A 20,050-nucleotide genomic window follows, 5' to 3' on the forward strand; every position below is an offset into this window, starting at 1 on the left:
CAAAGACCACCACAGCCAACCACAAATGAATAACCACACCCTAGGACAACCCCAACTTCTCTCACCACCAAAAGAACACACGTGAACAGCAAAGAACCTGCACAAGCAACGCTGACACCAAACCCTACATATTGTAAGTAAAAAAGAAACATCACCCCCGACCCCACCCCCACCCATCTTCCACCCACTTCCCCCTTTTCTTCCTAATGTCTCAACAAATGAAACTGATTTGTAAAAATGTTACATGGGGGAAAAATACGAGAGAAGAGACATTGCACACACTTTTGTAAATCAAGAAAATATTTAATAATAATAAAAAAGAGATGATATGAGCTGAAGTTCAGGAACATCAAGAGGGGCACAGGCCTTGCCTTTATTTAATAGCTTTTTAGTCTGCCCTTGAAAACAAAAATCCTCCCTCTGGTCAGCTTACACAACATCGCTCAATGAAAACACAAGTAGCAAGGAGGAGAAAAGCCAGTGCATCAAGCCAACCAGATCAATTAAGGGCTAATTGTTCTTTAAAAGGTTTGGGGTGATAACCTGGCAGAGAAGAAGTGTAACGCTCTCAGGCCTGTCTCTCTAGGAGAGAGCCTTGCACAGGCAATGGACGCAACACACACTTACACTTCAGCACAAAAATGCATTCCATTTATCCACATCTCTCCCATTCAGGGCAAAATCTCTACCAAATTAAACTTATGGTTCATCTCCTTTTTGCTCATAAGAAGTCAAAATGGGCACCGCAGGGAGAGAACACATTGCATTTCTCAAGCCAGCAGTCAAGTTCTTCCCATCTCTGCTGCCTAGCCAAGTGGCTGGCAAACTCCAAAACGACCAGGCAAGGGTTAAGCAGCGCTTGGGGAAAATAGATCTATTGTTCTCAGTGCACCAAGGGCCCCTTTTGTCTTGCAATTTGAGAGCAGAAAGTCGTTGGATGATGTGGAGAACCCAGGACAAAAAGAACTTTCATCTACATCCTCCCAGTGGGTTGGGCAGGCAGGACAGAATGAAATGGAAGGAAATTCAGAAGGACAATGTGCCACACATCCTGGATGTGTTGTAGCACAACATATATACTCCTTTTGGTTAACTCTCTCCAGCACTATCATTCCAAAGACACGAGGTTAGGAAATACTATGACTGCTGCCACTGTCACTACTTCTGGATACAGGCAGCCCCCCCCCCATTTATGTTCTGAGGCACTGTGCACATCAGAAAGATCATGTAGAATTGAAGCCCACTGAAAAAACCTGCAAACACCCCGTTCCACCCTTTTAGTGGCATTTCAGTGACATCTTTATGACGTTTCCGGGTTTCTTGCAATGCATGTTAGCTCTCTCCATTAATTTCAATGAGTCTATACTTGGGTGAGACTAACCCTGATCTAGAATCTTGTTATTTAATAAGCAAATAATAAAATCCATAGTCTTAGCTGCTATGCTACACCACCTCTTGCATATATATATATATATACACACACAGTGGCTTATTCAAAATCGAAACGCTAATTTAAATAAAATACTGACTTAAAAATCAAACATGACAAGATCCACAATAGAAATAGGAGCAGTTTCAACACTAGTAGCGGAGACATAAAATCAAAACCTTGGGAAAGTCTGAATAAAATTGAATTCAAAAACGTCTGAATTAAATTGAAATCTCTGCCTGCCTAAATGCATCTATGCGTGACACATTGTCCAAATCAAGCCATGTTGCACTAGAGTGGAGCAAACAGACACAGCAATCACAGAGGGATCTTTTCTCTTTTTTAATCAAGAGTCTGCTCGGCTTGAAAGAGTCCCTGCTGCTCTCTGCAGGGACATTTCAGTTCTACTCCAAACAAAGCCTCTCTCCCGTAAAGCAGACGGCCTGATTCCTATGCTAATCACACCCTACTAAACTTCCAGGTACACCTGTGGCAGAGATGCACTGCTTTCAGACTGCAGGTGGGGATTGAATGATTCAGTGCTCTTACCAGGGTGGGGGCAGGAATACAAGTGAAGGACTATGCTAGATCTTTATTCTTTGCACGCTAGTTCTCCATGTGCTGTACTTACGGAGGAACAGTCTATCATGTGATATCCCTCCAACACTGCAGTATGAAGTGATGTGGCCCAGTCACAGGATGACCACCTCCATGAGAGATAGGTGGGCAAGATACAGCCCTTGACCAAATTTCATATGAGTAGCAAAAAGAGAGGAAAAGGAGATTGGCCAAAAATAGCCCCCCCCCAAAAAAAATAACCCCTACAGAATGCAACCCTGGACAGGAAAATCATCATCAACAACAACAACATTGTTCTTTCCCAGGAAAAAAGTCTATGTACCTGGTGCAGACTACCAGCAGATGGGAAGGTTATGTACAGGGAGAAAACTGAGGAAGGCTACTCACCATTAGGGGGTATTTAAAATTGTCACTATCAAGGGAACACTCTTTCGAAGCCACAGCCAGGCCTTGTAAAATGGGGATAAATATCTGTTCAGAGAAGAAGGAAAAGGGAGAAAGGGAATCATGACTCTTGTACTTTCCACTTTAGCAGGCAAGGCTAATTTGTATTATTGTGTATTATGACATTATCAATTATGATGATGATGATTTAAATTTATATACCACCCTTCATCCGTAGATCTCAGGGCGGTTCACAACATAATGACTTTGCATTGCTTATTATCATTAACTTTAAATGGATGACTATTTAAGATATGTATTGTATGAGTATTATATTAGGCTATGTATGTTTATCCTGTGGTCTTTTGACAAAGGGCTGCATATAAATTTCAACAAAATAAAAATGAATAATCAAGCCCGGTTTCCATGCAGCCCCTGGGTATGTATCAACTAGCTAGAACCAGGCTTACGGCATTATATTATTATTATTATTATTATTATTATTATTATTATTATTATTATTATTATTATTGTTATTATTATTATTATTACCACCATCATTATAATCATCGCTGGATTTGCAGATAGCATTATTATACTGCAAACCAACTTAGATGTTTTACTGCAGTCAAGCAGTCTATACATTCCGTCAACTAAATAACAGACCACCATTTCAACACAAGTTTTCGGGGCAATGAATGCTTAACTAAAAAAGAAAACACAGCAATAAAACTATAAAACAACAATATTTAAAGAAAAGTCAACAGCAGAATATAGTCACAAAACAATCAACAGCAAAATCATCCTGCTAACCCCCATAAGCCAAATTTAACGGCTGTGTTTCAGTAGGTGACAAAAAGATGTAAATGAGGGATTGAGCGTATCTCCAATGAGACGGAATTACAGAATGGGGGAGCCATCACCAACTAGGCCCTATCTAAGACAGTCTCATGCACCAGTATTATTTTATTTTAGTGAAATTCATATCCCTTTAAGGACATGCTAATCATTACACCACTCAGTATGCAGCATTAGACTGCAAGTGGGGGGGGGGGCTGCCACTCTCTTGAAGCTTGAGGTCCTTGTGCTCTTATTTCCTTCAAGCCCTCCCTCAAAATTCACTTGACCAGAGCCAGGAATACTTTGGAACAACCCCTAGTCCTAACACCCCGTTGTAACTAAGTCAACATACATGCAATTTAAATATTTGCGCTCCTCCTTCCTTGCATGGCCATGCATTCATCCCACCTCCTCTTCTGTATTTCCTTGTATCTATTTTTAGACTGCAAGCTCTTTGAGGCAGGGCAGGGAGGGACACAACAAACTCGTTCTTTTGTAATGTGCCATGTACAATGATGGTGCAGCAGTATGGATAGAGAGACGTGAACAGAATCACCCTTCCGCATTTATTACCACAACAGCTCGGCAAGGAAGTTTCGGCTCAAAGATTGTGATTGGGCCAGGAACACCCAGCCAGCTTTGCGCATGAACGGGAATTTGCACTGCACTCTCCCTAGCTGAAAGTGCAACACACTAACCCCAACACCAGTGGAGCCAGTGTGGTGGTGTAGCTAGACCTGGGAGGCCAGGGTTCAAATCCTCAGTCATACAGCTGACTGGGTGATCTTGGACCAGTTCCTCACTCTCAGCCTAACCTACCTCACAGGGTTGTTGTGCTGATAAAATGGGGAGAACTATGCATGCCAGCTTGGGCTCACTGGAGGAAAGGTGGGATATACTTGCAATTTTATCTATATGCGCGCGCGCACACACACACACACCTGTGAATCACTGTAGGTTATGTGTATAATGGCCAAAGTGAACAAGGCCTCTGCACAGAGTTTGCGTTCCGTTATTTGGAATGGTTGCAAGTCACTAAAAACAACCGGTCACTTACCTGTTTGAACACCTCTTCATCCTGATGGGTCGTTCTCACCAGCTCTTGGATGAAGCCAAAAGGGAGATTCCTACAGAGCATGTACGGGACTAGCAACGACTGCTGCTGTAATGACCTTATGCACGAGAAGGAGGACATGGGGTGAAGATTGGGAGGACAGGGGCTCACGAAAATACCACCCAACAGATGGCAACAAGCAGGCCCAACTCACCTCGGTTGCGTTAAGGATCCTTGGAGCACCAAAGCAGCATGGGAAATGCATTGAGATCGGATGTTGCTCAGTAACTGGCTCACCACTGGCTGGCTACACATCTAAGGGAATAAATTGAGTAATGACTGCCAGCAATGCTGGGGCCCAGCCACCGCAAACCCTAAAAGCAAAGCGGCACATTTCTTCCTAAAACCTTTGACTTCAGGGGTGGGGAACAGCTGCGGCCCTCCAGCTATTGCCAGGCTACAACCATCCCAAACCACTGGTCATCCTGACCACGGCAACATAAAGGTGATTTAAAACGTCAGTAGTGTTACATTAGTAATGTATTTGTGGCAATTGAAGGTAGATTTTGGTACATTATTTTTCCAGGCATCAAAAGTTTGCTACAGCTCATAACAGTATTTATTTATTTGTAGCGTGTTGTTGTTGTTGTTGTTGTTGTATTATTATTATTTGAATTTATATACTGCCCTATACCTGGAAGTCTCAGGGCAGTTCACAGAACAAAATCAACATATAAACCACAAAACATATAATCAAAATAAAAACAACAGCACAACCCCCCCCCAAAACCCTACCACATTTTAAAAAGGTATAGGATGTCAATCAAATCATCCAAAGGCCTGGTTAAAAAGGAGCCAGGTGCATGTCGCCTAAAGGTGTATAATGAATGTGCCAGGCGAACTTCCCTGGGGAGAGCATTCCACAGACAGGGTGCCACTGCAAAGAAGGCCCTGCTCTTTAGCAAAAAATTTCTTCTTCTCTGGGTTGGAGGGATCTGGAGTGGATATTGCATCTTAAAATTCCTTTCCCCTCCCAAAAAAATAAAAGAAGAAGAAGCAAAAACTGATTACAAAAAAGGATCCTTCTCAACATACCTTTGGTGCTTTTCTCTCCTCTATCCCCACTCGGTCAAAACACTCAATGAGGTAGTTCAGCATCTCAGTTTCCTTGCATGTCTCAATGGTGAAGTGGTCGCTGCATGAGTCAGAAATGCTGGCTCCTCCAGAGCCTCCACCACTTTAAGGGAAAAAAGGAAAGAATCATAAGCTAAGTGTCTGTAAAGCCACTTCTTTCCACAGCAGTCAGTGAAAGTTGGCAGTCCATGGAGGGGGAGCTGAGGCTTTGCACCAGTTGCACAGAGAACTCTCCACAGAAAAGCATAGACCCACAACACGAGTTGTTTACATCTGTTAATTTTCAGCTTTGGTGGCAGTACTACTTAATTTTTTAAAAAGGTTTGCTGGTCCACAAACAACCTGGCTCTGTCTCCATTCACAGAAACATAGAATTGTAGAGATGGGACCCCAATTGTCATCTAGTCTAACCCCCTTCAATGCAGGAATCTCAACTAAAGCAGCCATACCAGATGGCCATCCAATCTCTGCTTAAAAACCTTCAAGGAACCAGAGTCCACCAACTCTTGTGGGAGTCTGTTCCACTGTCCAACAGCTCTTGCTGTCAGAAAGCTCTTCCTGATGTTCACTTGGAATCTCCTTTCTAATATCCACTGATGACCATGCATTAGAAGTCATATCAGAACAGGGGCCTACACTCAAAAGGCACTGCTCCTCGTTGCAGTGGCAACAACTGATTCAATCCACATGAATCGTGCAATCGGTGTAAGCCCTATTCCAATATGGCAGGGATGAGGGAACCCCCTTATCAGCCAGACAGCCACATTCCCTTCTGGGCAAATGTAGTCAGGTTTTAGATACCAAGGAGACAGCCTTCTTGACTGGCCCCACAGAAACGTGGCAGATCCTCAGTACCTGCTTGCACCTATGTCAGGCATACAGGATAGCCAGCCAGTCTGCTCTGTGAAAAGCTGGTATATTACTCAGGATCATCATTCAGTTACAAAGCACATGCATTGAACACAGAAGGTCTCCAGGTAAGGCTGAAATGCTGCTAATTAGTGTAGACAAGGGGTAAGGAACCCTTTTTCAGTTTAAGGGCCACATCCCCTTCTGGGCAACCTTCTACTCCAGCACCCTGTTCTTAGAGTATCCAATCAGATGCCTTCAAGCAGGACTGGAGCGCAAGAGCTCTCTTTCCTCCTGTGGTCTCCATCAACTGGTATTCAGAAGCATTGCTGCCTTCACCTGTGGAGGCAGAGAATAGCCATCCTGGCAAGTAGACACTGATAGCACTCTCCTCCACAAATTTGTCTGATCTTCTTTTAAAGCCATCCAAGGTTTGTGGGCATCGCTGCCTCCTTTGGCAGCGAGTTCCATAGTTTATAACTACGCACTGCATGAAGGACTTCCTTTTATCTGTCCTGACATCCGCCTTAAAGGAAAGGCATCCTTAATCTGAAAGACCCTAGAGCTACATTTAGATCACTTGCTGAGCAAACAGGGAAGCCTCAGTCCTCAGTAACAGGAGCAACTCACACACAGCAACACACACACACACACATTGTGGAGATAAAAGCAACCCTCTCTCTTAAGTAATCATATACCAGATGCCAAACACACCACCTACAGTCTCCAGAAGGCAGCTTATCATATAACATTTGCTTTACAGATTAAGAAAGGCTGATCGCTGTACACTTTGTAATCAGCCACAAGAGCTGTTTAAAATCCAGGCAGAATTACCATCACAGCACACCAAGGATATATGCATGTGTGATGTGTACGTGTACACACACACACACACACTCTCTCTCTAATTGCTGAGAAAGATTTTCTATTCTGTCTGAAGCCTTTATTAACACTTTTTTTTAAAGTGCTGGCTATTCTTTTTAAAAAAATTATTTTATGCTGTTAGCCAAATTTCCCTGGTGGAAGGGAAGTGGAATAGCCCTTTTAAGTACGCACATAAATAAAACTGGCCAGCATTAACATTTCGCAGTCAATCATCTGCAAAGCAACAGACAGGACATCCACTTCTGATTCACAGGCTCCTCCCATCCTTAAACCAATTAATTAGCAGCTCCAGCCGAGGAACTCTTTCACACCTTCCATCATTAAACCTGCACAGTCACTTATGATTAGCATTTCCTTTACCTTGAAGACAACACCTCTCAGATATACATATATAAATATATGCTGGCTGGGTAGGACTCATTTAGTCAGTCTGTTTATGCTTTTGAGCCATTAATAGCCTGCAAGGTCACCTTGCTTCCTAGGAGGAGGGTGAATGTGTCAGTAGAATAGTATACCCCCTTGCACACCTGGTTATACTGCAGGTGCAATGACAGGCACCTACATTTTATCACAGCAACACACAATATGGCAAATTCCTGGTTTCTCAGGTGTATGAAAAAACCCTGGAAGGGGGCATGTCTTAAAATGAAGGAAGGATGAGCAGTGCTGACTCTTAGTCAAATACGACAACATGCAAAAGTAGTCAGGAGACAAGCAAAGAATGACTACTTTGCAGGAGAGCGGGATTTTTATCACCTTTGTTAATGATAAAACTAATGATTTATATCCTCCTCTCCATTGTATGATGGTTTGGGCATCTTAAAGTGAACTGCTAGATTTAATATATATTAGTATGTGTTATGATTCGCATATACCGGTAAATTGATATTTCTTTGCCACGCTTGCCTGTCTGTTGGGTTTTGTTTTGGGGTTTTTTTGGTTGGGGAGAGATTTGGTTTTGTTCTATTGGTCAGTTCATTTATTATAATGGTTCTGTGTATGCTTAAAAGGTAAAGGAACCCCTGACCGTTAAGTCCAGTCATGGACAACTCTGGGGTTGCGGCGCTCATCTCGCTTTACTGACCAAGAGAGCTGGCATTTGTCTGCAGACAGCTTCCAGGTCATGTGGCCAAGATGACTAAGCCACTTCTGGCAAACCAGAGAAGCACACAGAAACACCGTTTACCTTCCCGCCAGAGTGGTACCAATTTATCAACTTGCACTTTGACGTGCTTTCAAACTGCTAGGTTGGCAGGAGCAAGGACCGGGCAACGGGAGCTCACCCTGTCGCGGGGATTCGAACCGCCGACCTTCTGATCGGCAAGCCCTAGGCTCTGTGGTTTAGATCACAGCGCCACCCAGGTCCCTGTGTATGCTTGGTGTAACGCAATTGCTTTATTCAACTTCCTCTGCTTATGTATTACTTATCCTTGAAAACCTACTAAGAATTATCCCAAATTAAAAACAGAAACAGCATGATGCTCCATACTCTGACCCACAGTTGTTGCTAGAGGCGCCTCATCAACATGGGATTCACTTCCATGTCCACACCGAGCGACTCCAGTTCAACTGACCCCCTTGAAGTGTTTTAGGGTTCCTATATAGCCACCAAGACCAGGCCACATGGGTACTGAGCACTGGAAGGAATCCAGCATTGCACTGCTACCAATGTTCTGCTTCTCCTTGCCTAGTGAAACAATCTGCTCCCCCTGCACACTGTTCTGAGGGCTTCCCTGATTCCCCACCCCAACCAACTGGGAGGGGGGCACCAGGGATAAATCCCCACGATGCTAGCAGATTATCAATGAACATGCTTCCACTAGCAGGGACCTAAGAGCCCTTAAAGTACAGTGGAGCAGTAGCAGCCCTCCTGCACAAATGGTTATGGTGTGTGTAAGGTGGAGAGGAAGAGGATTGTTACATTTGCTTTCCACCTTTTCTCAAAGGAGATTGAAGTGGAGGACACACCTCTCCCAGCTCTCCAATTTATCAACACAGGTAGGTTAGGCTGAGATAGTGATTGGCCCAAGGTCACCCAGTGGGTTTCATGGCTGAGTGGGGATTCAAACCCTGATTTCCCAGGTCTTAGCCCTGCACTACAACATGCTGGTTTCGCAGTCTCGCCGGAGGAAAGTGAACTTCCAGCATTGTATCCAGTGCTATTCCAACTCAGAGAAGACTCGATTAAGATAATTTCAGAGGGTCTGCTGTGGATAGGTTTTGGTTGGTCACAACCCCTTAGTTCGCCAAGAGCAGCACAAGACTCCTGTCTGAAGACCCCAAGGGCCATCTAGTCTAGCCCCTTGCAACGCAGGAATCACAGCATGCAAATGAACAGCATCTTCTATATGGGACTGTGGGCGGGGGGGGGGGGAATAATATATTCTTGTACCTAAGGAGCCAACAGCTATCCCTTTTGAATTTGGTGCTTTCCACTGTTGCACTGATTTCAGAAGTGGCTAGACACACTTGAGAGCAATTGGGACCTCCCAAGTGTTTCTGATTCCTGTCAAAAGCAGCGTGACAAGGCAAGGCGCCAAATCCACAAAGCGCAGAATTCAAGGCGCCCCTTTGCAGCTGTGGCTTGAATTCGGCATCATCTCAAGCTAGGAACCTGTTCAACCTGCCCTGCCCTGTGATATCACATGATGGACAGAATGGGCATGCTTGGCTCATATGGAGATAGGGAGAATTAAGTCCAGAAGTTGGAGGAGCCCCACAACTGCCTTACACTCTCCTGCCTTGGCTCTACTGAACATTTCAGAAGTTACTGTTGGAAGATCTAAGCACCCTGGAACGAAAAGGTTCCAAGAATAGAAATTATAATCTCTTAACACACCTGGCTGGAAAGTAGAGGTTAAGAAGCCTCTTTCAAACATCGCTCTTCCCACCCTCCTCACTACAAGGGAATCTTGGATAGTCCTTCCTCCTGGCATCAGAGGCTTGGAGGGGAGAAAACAGGTTTAATGGGGATTGTTAAAATGTGAGCAAAACCATTCACAAGAAGTGTTATTATGGGAATGGAATTAGATGCAGTTGTATTTTTCTGGGGAAAGGGTGTTATGATAAGTAAATGTAAACACATGTTAGTGTTAAGCACCCAAGCATAGGTAGGTTGCACACTTTCTGGAATACCTGGACCCAAATTGGACACAAGAAAAATCATCCTCATCCTCGTCCTCATTTTCTTCATCAGAACTGTCCCCAGAAACATCAGAAACGGCAAGGAGGAGGGAGAAAGGGTTGTCGTACATACTATTCATAACAAAAGCAAATATGGACCAGTGAATATGAAATAGAGAAGAGAGAAGGGTGAAAGGAAGACCAAAAAAGAAAGGGGGGAAATATAAAGAGTAACTTGTTCTACCAATGTAACATTCACCGCAAGCATGCAAGCATGCAGAAGCCACGGCAATGCTACTACAAGCAAAAAGTGATGGGTGCAACGAAGTCCTACTCATAGTAGACCCACTGAAATGAACAGACATAAGTTAGTCGTGCTTATGAACTTTACTGGGTCTACTCTAGAGTAGAGCTAGCTACAGACACAACCCCAAAAAGTATTCAGGTCAATGAAAGCAAAGCAGTATCTGCTTTCTCTCCAAGTGAGAGAAGGGCTAGGTTTTATAAAGAAGAGTCTTTTGAGAAGAATTAAGGTAGCAAATCACAAATGGAAGCCCTTCAGTTCTCTGGCTGACTTTTGTACGTGGCCATACAACTAGGCCACAGTCCCCACTGCCACTTATTCCAACTGGAATAGGAATTCCAGCATCTCAGGCAGAGGTTCTTGTATGCAAAAAGACCCTCTCCTTATGCAAATCATGCCCTGCAGACTAGGGTGCTTTGGGTCTTCCTCATGACCATCTATGGCACTGCCTTACACCAAGTCTGCTCCCTGGTCAATTTAGCTTGGCCTCAACCAGCATGGGGACTTGCAGATGCATTGGACTGAAGCAGCTATCTTCAACCCAGTTACGGTCTATCCCCTAAACACACCGGTTCTAACTGGACAACACAACCCACAAACAAAATCAATGCCCTCCTGCTATCTGCTGGTCATTGAGCAGATCCCATTCAGATGGAGCCACTGAAGCAGGTGTGCAGAACTTCTGGACCTCCAGGTGCTGCTGAACTACATGCTGGCTGGGCGCTGACGGGAGTTGCAGTTTAGTGAGGGGCACAGAGGTTCCCCATACCTGCTATTAAGCGAGTGTGAAAGCAAACCTGGTAAGTAATGCAGCAGGTGTTAAAACAATCATAGCTGTCAATGAGAACAGGCCAGAAAACTCGCAACACAGTAAGTCTACTTGCTACGGAGTTCAGTTTAAGAGTTAAGCTGGTAAACACTATATATTTTTCAAAAAGCACCAGCATTGCATGAACTAATTTCAATACAGGGGATCTCTTCATCAAAGTAAGCAGGTAGAGAAGGATTTTATGGCATGGTGGCCTTGCACCAGAATACAGTTCAAGCAACCGCCCTTCAGTTTTCATACATGCACACAGAGTGTCCTGGGGTCCCCTTATGAAATCCCATGAGTTGTATCCATTTTTTACCCAAACTTTAACACTGGACACAACCCTATGCCTTTTAGTACCATCATTACATTGACGGCACCCAGATCCCTCTCCATCCCTAAACTGTCCTCTTCGCATCATTTAAGCACCCCCAACTGCCTCAAACAGCTAAGAACCTAGCAAGACCCTTCTGGGTCAGGCCAAAGGCCCATTCAGTCCAGAACCCTGTTCTCATAGTGGCCAAGCAGATGCCTCAATGGGAAATCAGCAAGCAGGGCCTGAGCACAACAACACTCTCCCCTCCTGCAGCTTCCAGGAACTAGTATTCAGAAGCATTGCTGCCTCCGTGGGGGCAGAGCATAATCACCATGGCTTGGATGCTTAATCACAGTCTCAGGTCCATCCCTTAAAGCAGCCAGGTCCCTCCTGCACCCAATGTGACTTTTATTTTTAAAGCTCTTCATCGAGCAAACATAAAACCGACACAAGATTGGTTGCAACAGACTGTTAAAGCATCAAGCTAAGAGAAATAAAGATAACTGCCATAGATTCAAAGAATGGCAGACCTAAAAGGTCTATGGGGCAACGTGCCATCAACATGTGACCATACTGTTTAAATTATTGCATTGCCTGTCTATATGGTACTGGGCCAAGTTTAAGGTATTACTTTTAGTTTATAATGCTCTAAGCAATGCAGGACCTGGTGATTTTCTGCCTTGCCTTGCGCCATCTGGTTCCTGAGCTCAGCTGATGAGTTCCTGCGGGTCAGATGGGAAAGGATCCGTAGGTAACAGGTCCTTCAGCGTGGTTGCACTAATGTTACAGAACTCTGGCAATTAGGGCAGGCACCTGCTTTCCTCTGCTTTAAAGACTTTTATCTGTGTCTAATCTGTTGAAAACCTCTCTTCCTATTACTCAGGTTGAATTGACACTTTCAGTCTGCTGCTGAAACGATCTACACTGAATAATTTGTTTTATGCTTTTTCGTTTCATTTCGTTGCTTGTCTTTATCTTGTATGTACTCTTGTTTGCTGCCTGATTATTTTTACATTACGCGGCTTATACATTCTGAAAGCAAGCAAGTAGAAGTCAACAGGAAAGATCCATCTAGGGAGATCAAGGTAGGGAAAGCACTCTTTTCTCAAAACAAGTTATCAAGCAAAGGTGGGCACGTTATCCGCAAATTTCGGGGGAATCAAGCACGTCACTATTTGTTCACCTTCTCTCCCCTGTAAGAAGCTGTGAACTTCACACACCCTACGCCAAAAGCTTTGTGGTTCAACAGGTGCCACTTACAGTCAGTGTATTAGCTTGCCTCAAGCACAATTAGGAACCAAAAAAAGCTTATTATGTTGTTAGCTGAGCTCTTCTGAAGTGCATCAAGTCACACCAACTCTGCACAGCACACGTTTAAAATGCAAACTCAATACCTAGGCGGTGTCCTGCTCAGGAAAGAAGAATGTCTGCCAAGGGGCCCGGGCGAAGCAGGGAACAGAGGCAGGGCCATAGCTACGGGCCTAAGCCTGGGCAAACCAGCCCGCGTAGCTGGAGGACTGGCGCTTATAACAGGAGGAGTTGGAGAGCGGGAGAGGATGGAGGTGCTTGCCGAAGGTGGAGCGGGAGGAGCTGGGAAAGCCCAGGGATGAGCCACCATGTATGGGCGGTACCTCGGGGATGGGGGTTGGACTACCAGTGGGCCTGCTGGCACAACATGAGGGCTAGCAGAAATGGGAGGGGTGGGGGCAACTGGGCTGGCGGAAGAGGCAAGGAAGGAACCGGCTAAAGGTGCGCGGCTTGAGAGGCTGAAAAGAGGAGCTGGGCTGGTTCCATAGAGACTAAAGTCAACGAAAAGAGGGAGGAGGAGGAAGAAAGGAAGGAAAGAAAGAAAGAAAAAAGAGAGATAAATTGGGAGCTTAGAACACAGCAAAAAGGGAAGGTAATAAGATACAGAAACAGGCAAGACAGATCAACATTTCCCCTTCTGGTACAATCCTATTTTATACCCATTTAACTTGCATGATTTCAGCTATAGGAGTTGAAGGCACACTTGCTGAAATACCAGCAAGGCAGAGAATTTTAAACCTTAGGGTTTCCTGGCGCAGAAAGAGCTTTTCAGCACTGTGCCATAGATTGGGGGGGGGCAGTCAAGGCCCATTCGGCATGCCAGCTTTGGGAGTCCTAGACATGCCCCCCCCCCCGCTAACTGTGGGATGGTTCGAAGGGTTTAGGAATGCGTACCAAACCCCTGTGTAAGAAGTGACTGTATTGTACTTTTCTCACCACAGGGACTGATGCCTTACTTTGGCCTACAAAGCAGGGGTGCCTAACCCTGTTACTGTTGGGGCTCCAACTCCCAACAGCCAGGAATGATGGGAGTTGTAGTCCAGCAGCATCTGGAAGGACAAAGCTTCTGCAACTCTGCTATAAAGAGTCATCCATATATAAATGAATCTGAAAACTACCGTATATACTTGAGTATAAGCCGACCTGAATATAAGCTGAGGCACCTAATTTTACCACAAAAAAACTGGGAAAATGTATTGACTCAAGTATAAGCCGGTTCACTACACTACAAACCTGGTGGTGGCGGCAGCAGAGGAGGAGGAAGGTGCAGCCCGAAACGGCTCCTTTCGGGTCACTCATCCCTCCGCCGCTGCCTCTGCCACTCGCAAGAGCAGGCATAGGAGCCGTGGTTGGGAGAGGCACAGTACAGTACAGTGCAGCGCATCTCCAAACCGCGGCTCCTGTGCCTGCCCTTGCGAGAGGCGGGTGGCAGCGGCGGGACCAGCGGCGAGAAAGGGCTCCTTTCGGGCTGCTCATCCCACCCCCGCCCCCCTCACTCAAGTATAAGCCGGGGGGGGGGCCTTTTCCAACATAAATAATGTGCTGAAAAAGTTGGCTTGTACTCGAATATATACGGTAAATGCATGTTAAAGTGAAGGGATAGCTGCCATTTGCAGGTGCATTTCCCCACAGAGCACACGCATTCTGGCATCCCAGTAATCTCTGCCTTTGTTTAACAGGAAGAGCTCCCACAAGTTTCTAGCTCTCATTAGTGCTCAAAAAAGTTGAATGACAGGGGGAGAAAAGAAATGAGAGGTTCTGCTCAGCGGACAGTTATCATAGAAGAATTGGCCAGGTTTCCTATGGCTATGCTTCAAACAAATACCATACTTTCCCCCCACCCTCTGGGCATCCATCACACCTTGCCTTGCACTGCATAACTTGGAAAGAACCATTTTGCACACCTAACCCCTCTGCTCTGCCCTCGCAAACTCACCAACATGGAACCCAGCTAGTTATGCAGCTATAACTTACCTCGATAAGGAGCTGGAGCCAAACGAGCCCACGTTACAGAAAATGGGGCTCGTTCCTGGATTGGAACCAGTGTTCAGAACCAGATTTCTATCAGGCGACCGAGCAGCTGCTGCAATGGGCTGCGAGGTGGCTGTCAAACTGGCAAAGGGGTTTTCCTCCTTCGACTGGGTCGACATCATCAGAACTTCCATCAGGATCTGGCCAATCAAGTCTTTGAAGTCCGAGAAGACTTTTGAGGAGAGAAAGAGAGAATGACATGAACGTTCTCCGCTGTAAGCACCTCAGAAGCAAAACAGAGTTTAAGGGAAAGATCTGAAGATTATGAGGTTGACAACGCCGGATAGCCTTGAGAAAATATAGCACATGGACTCAGCAGCGGCTGTATCCCACCAAGTCCTGCTCAGAGCAGATCAATTGAAATGAATGAACATTAATTTCGAGAGATGTACTCTGAGCACCTGCCTTTTGACAAACACCCCATACAGCTTGAAGGAAAGCAAGGAACTAAGATGAGCCTGCTGAATCAGGCCAAGGGCCTGCCAACCCAGCATCCTCGATGACAACAAAAGCTTCTCAGCATTATGAGTGCCAATATCAGCCACACCTTCCATATCAGCCACCGTATCACCCGCTTCTGTTTCAAAGGCAGGAGCTGCAGAGGAATCTGAAAGTATTGGCAAGTCTAACGTCCTTGCTTGCCAACAAAACAGACTGAATGCTTTCCATCTTCAAGTCGTGAACATGGTGGGAGCTGAGCCACCCACCAAATAAGAGTCCTTCCCCTCCCTACACACACTCTCTGGTGCCAGCTCAGACACCATCTGCTGATGACAAATGCAATTTGGAGCTCTGTACCCACTGAAGGAAATCCAACGCAGCAGCTAGATGGGAACTCGCTAGCCCATGCCACCAGCCATCTCCCATGAACAAGCAACTGTATTAATCACTAGCCTTTGTTTAAGCATGATGGGACACATGGGGAGGGGGCTTTAGCTCAGCAGCAGAACACAAAGCTTTGTAAGCAGAAACTCAGTCCCAGAACCTCCTGCGCAACAATCTTAGGTAGGTTGCAAAGACGTTTGTCTGAGAACCAGAGTCCGCAAGAGAACGGAACACCAGGCTGGAAGGGCCAATGGCCTGAGCTGTGATCTGCTGACCTTATACCAGGCTTCTCGAGTCTTAATGTGTGGAACTACAGCTCCAATCACCCTTGACATCCAGCCATGCGGGCTGGGGCTGACCAGGAGTTGTAGCACAACAACATCAGGTTGGAGAGGGCTGTCTTATGCTGTGTCCACAACACAGAGGCAGAGAGAAGGAGTGGGGGGGGGGGAGAACCACTCTCATTTGGGGTGGATCCGTAGTTTAGTGGTATGTAAAAGACCCCCAGCCTCTGTCCAGTTGGTGCTAACCTGTAACAAGGCATTTTCAGTGGTGGTTCTCTGCTTGTGGGATGCCCTCTCTGGCGATGTACAATGCCTCTATCATTATTAACTTTCAGGAGGAATTTGAAAACATTCCTATTTGCCCAGGCATTTGGTGGTTGAAGAATACTGTTCCTGGCAATCTCAAGGTCATCGGATGCTTTCAATTGTAACTGCTTTTAATATATTTTTTAATGATTTTAGATGTTATAGTTAACATTTGTTTTTTAGAACATTTTGATCTGTTTTAGAATGTTTTTGCTTGCTTTGTGTTTTTAAAATTGTGTATCTGTTTGCCATCCTGAGTTCCTGGGGGAGGAAGGGTAGATATAAATTCAAATAAATCTGCTCCAGTTTGCATTTATTTGACAATTCCAACCCCCCAAAAATCTCTTTTCCCTTTCTTTTGTTTCCACTGTTTTTGGTTCATACATGTATTTTGACTCAAGATATCTAAGAATAAACAAGATAAAATTTTCAGCAAGCATTTTGCCTAGAAAGATTGTGCATTTTAATTAAAATAAAACTGAAAAATCTCTGTAGCTGTTTGAGAAATGCTTCTACCTGAGACCTTGTAATGCTGCTGCTGGCTAAGATAGAATACAGCACTCAATTAGATGGATGGTAAGCAGCCGGGCTTCTGAATTCAGCATCACCAACAAACACTTGGGATTAAACCTCACGTTCCTTACCTTCCTTTGGGTTCTGTTTAAACTGCTCAGAAAGCGAAGTTAGGAAGATGACGTCTCTGTCTCTGTCCTTCCAGGAGACCCGGAAAATCTTGCAGACCAGCTGTAAGGCTTGCTCTTCCGATATCTCTGATCCTGATGGGGGCTCCTTTATCATGGGGAGGGGGGAAAGAGGAAAAGATTTGGGTACTCGTTTTGAAAAGCCACGAAAGGGCAGGTATTCGTGATCATGTAAGCTAAGGGTTAGCAACCTCATTCTGGTCTGCTGTGCTGTATTCCACCCTGATGCAGACATAATGCTCATTAACAGTGACAGCAAGTCATGGAAGGTTGGAATTTGCAAGTGAGAAAGAGGGTTGTGCCCTGCAGCACATTCCCCATCTCTCCAAGATGGTTCCATTTGTATTTGAAACCCACCACCCAGGCCGCAAAGGGCTCCCCACAAGGCTGTTTACAATACTGAAATTATGTAATGAAGGAAGGCTAAAAACAAGAGGAATCTGCAACAAAATGTGGGAACATGGAGGGCCCCTGTTCAGAATCCAAACCAAACTACCAATGTCTTCTTTCAAGATACACCATCCCCTCCCACCTATTTTTCTATTCTTTTTCCCCCAACGGTAATTCTGCATTCCAGGCAAATTGAGGATGCTCAGCCCTCATTGGGCTGCTTCTGGGATCCCCTCAGGATCTCCCCCCCCCCCCAATTTTATTGGATTTTTAATTTCTGCAAACCTGGGGGTTCTTCCAAGCCTCTTGAACATGGGTGGTGTTGTTAGGCTACACAAGGATCAGCACTCACCTCTGAACTTCGGAAATAAAGGGATTGATAGCAAATGGGCAAAAAAACCCAAAACCATTGAAGCAAGCAAAAACTCAACACAGGTCAAATAAGTTAAGCTTCAGGTGCCCACCTACAGGCAGTGAGGGAGCCAACTGAGCTTCTCCTGGGAGAGAGTTTCACAACAGCATCGCCACAACCAAGAAGGCCCCACCCTATATCCCACCCAGCTGCAACTTCTCCACTAGAGGCAGCACATGAAACAAGACTTATAACAAGCATAGGTGGTTTGTTGTCTGAAACTGAGCCCATAGCATTTTGATAGCACGCTCCTAACAGAGGCCTTGGAAGTAAGAGTGAGCAAGAAAACCAAATTAATAAAAATAAACGAATGAGCGTTCATTTTTAAACCCGTGCGCACATTGCCCCATAAAGGGCAACAGTCAAGTGTCTCCAAGCTTCCCAACTCCATCCAGTACAGCTTACCCACCTTATCGGTAAGGCTCCTTTTCTCTCTTCGGTCATTCTCATCAACTTCCATGTTTTCAATTCCTGAATCTACATCCACCTGGGACATACTGTCAAGTAGAACAAAGAACCCATTAATTCTTCCAGGCATTTTCAATGAAAGTTGCTGACCGAAAAACAGGATGGCTGCAGAATGTGAAGGCAGCTCAAGGAGGGAAAAGACTGACATACACAAGAATAACTGGATCCATTAACAAATGTTGCCATTAACAGCCACTAGTCAATAGCCCTGGCCCACAACCTATTGTTCATACTGTGTTTTGCTCTCCAAAGACAGGCAGAAAACTTGTGACTCAACCTGAAAGGAGCTCTACAGAGCAGCCCATTAGGAACTAAAAGGGGGTGGGGGAAGAAACCCCTCTGTTCTTAAGTTGGTGCCTGCACAGAACAAAAAATCAGGGCACATGGATGGTGGTGAGGCTGCATGCAGTTTCTGCAGGCTTATTTTTATTATTAGCATTATTATTAATGCAATTTATTCGCCACTTTTTTTACAAAAGCAGCTCAAAGCATCTTACAGCAAAAACAACAACACGTACATTAAAACCAGCCCAAAATTAAAACAGATTCAAAGCCAAAACTCATTCATATCTTTAGAAGACGAACTATAACATCCTACCCAGTGAAGGAGGCTACAGATAATCAAAAAGTCAAAGGCCTGCAGCAAAAGGATGCTTTTGCCTAGCGCCTAAAGCAATGATCGCACCAGGCAAGTGTCTCCCAGGAAATGCCGCCATTAAAAAGGTCCATTCTCACACTGCCACCCTCCAGATCTCTTTCTTTATACTTTTATTTATATAAGTATTTCATATACCACCATATCCTGTGAATATACAAATAAAAGAGAACATAAAAACAATACACGGTGATCATTAAAAAGACCAGTAAAGGTAAAGGTAAAGGGACCCCTGACCATTAGGTCCGGTCGTGGCCGACTCTGGGGTTGCGGAGCTCATCTCACTTTATTGGCCGAGGGAGCTGGCATACAGCTTCCGGATCATGTGGCCAGCATGACTAAGCTGCTTCTGGCGAACCAGAGCAGTGCACGGAAACACCGTTTACCTTCCCGCTGGAGCGGTACCTATTTATCTACTTGCACTTTGACGTGCTTTTGAACTGCTAGGTTGGCAGGAGCAGGGACCGAGCAACGGGAGGTCACCCCGTCGCGGGGATTCGAACCACCAAACTTCTGATCGGCAAGTCCTAGGCTTTGTGGTTTAACCCACAGAGCCACCTGCGTCCCTTAAAAAGACCAGTAGGGATTTTTAAAAGGCATAGGCGTGTTGGCATGTCTTCAAGAGACCCCTGAAAATTAACAGCAAGGGTGTCTGGTGGAACTGGCCATTTGTGGTGAATACTGAAAACTGTGTGTTACTGACTCATTGTTTAAATTGGGCATAAGTCTTGGGAAGCAGAAATACGTGCATGAATTTAATATATTAACTATCATAAATGAACTGGGAAAAAACATATTCCCAATTAAACAATATAGTGAGTTCTGGAAAAGGAGAACAGCAGCTTCTGGTTCACTGTAATCTTCTGAGAAGTATGTGCCAAATTTAAAACATGGTCGCTAGAGGAGGATTAGAATCTAGAAACCAAGAGAGGGACAACCCTTTGAAGGGTCTTTAATTTCTG

General features: G+C 45.0%; 1 protein-coding gene across 6 annotated transcripts in view; it reads right to left on the bottom strand.

Moving 5' to 3' along the window:
• Nucleotides 1-20,050, bottom strand: part of UBE4B (ubiquitination factor E4B) — a 68,320-nt gene that overhangs the window by 24,504 nt on the left and 23,766 nt on the right. For 5 of the 6 annotated variants that reach the window (XM_081923448.1, XM_081923447.1, XM_081923446.1 and 2 more), the window contains 9 exons: nucleotides 18,375-18,462; nucleotides 17,107-17,251; nucleotides 14,991-15,219; nucleotides 13,103-13,507; nucleotides 10,290-10,409; nucleotides 5,382-5,523; nucleotides 4,501-4,601; nucleotides 4,290-4,404; nucleotides 2,396-2,479 (listed from right to left, as the gene is read on the bottom strand). In XM_081923448.1, coding sequence (XP_081779574.1) covers nucleotides 2,396-2,479; nucleotides 4,290-4,404; nucleotides 4,501-4,601; nucleotides 5,382-5,523; nucleotides 10,290-10,409; nucleotides 13,103-13,507; nucleotides 14,991-15,219; nucleotides 17,107-17,251; nucleotides 18,375-18,462 — 1,429 coding nt within the window. The remainder of the gene's footprint in view (nucleotides 1-2,395; nucleotides 2,480-4,289; nucleotides 4,405-4,500; nucleotides 4,602-5,381; nucleotides 5,524-10,289; nucleotides 10,410-13,102; nucleotides 13,508-14,990; nucleotides 15,220-17,106; nucleotides 17,252-18,374; nucleotides 18,463-20,050) is intronic. The other variant, XM_081923451.1, reaches the window with a different exon arrangement.

The sequence above is a fragment of the Podarcis melisellensis genome, assembly GCF_964234715.1.
Source record: "Podarcis melisellensis genome assembly, chromosome: 8".
In the NCBI taxonomy this organism is placed as follows: domain Eukaryota; kingdom Metazoa; phylum Chordata; class Lepidosauria; order Squamata; family Lacertidae; genus Podarcis; species Podarcis melisellensis.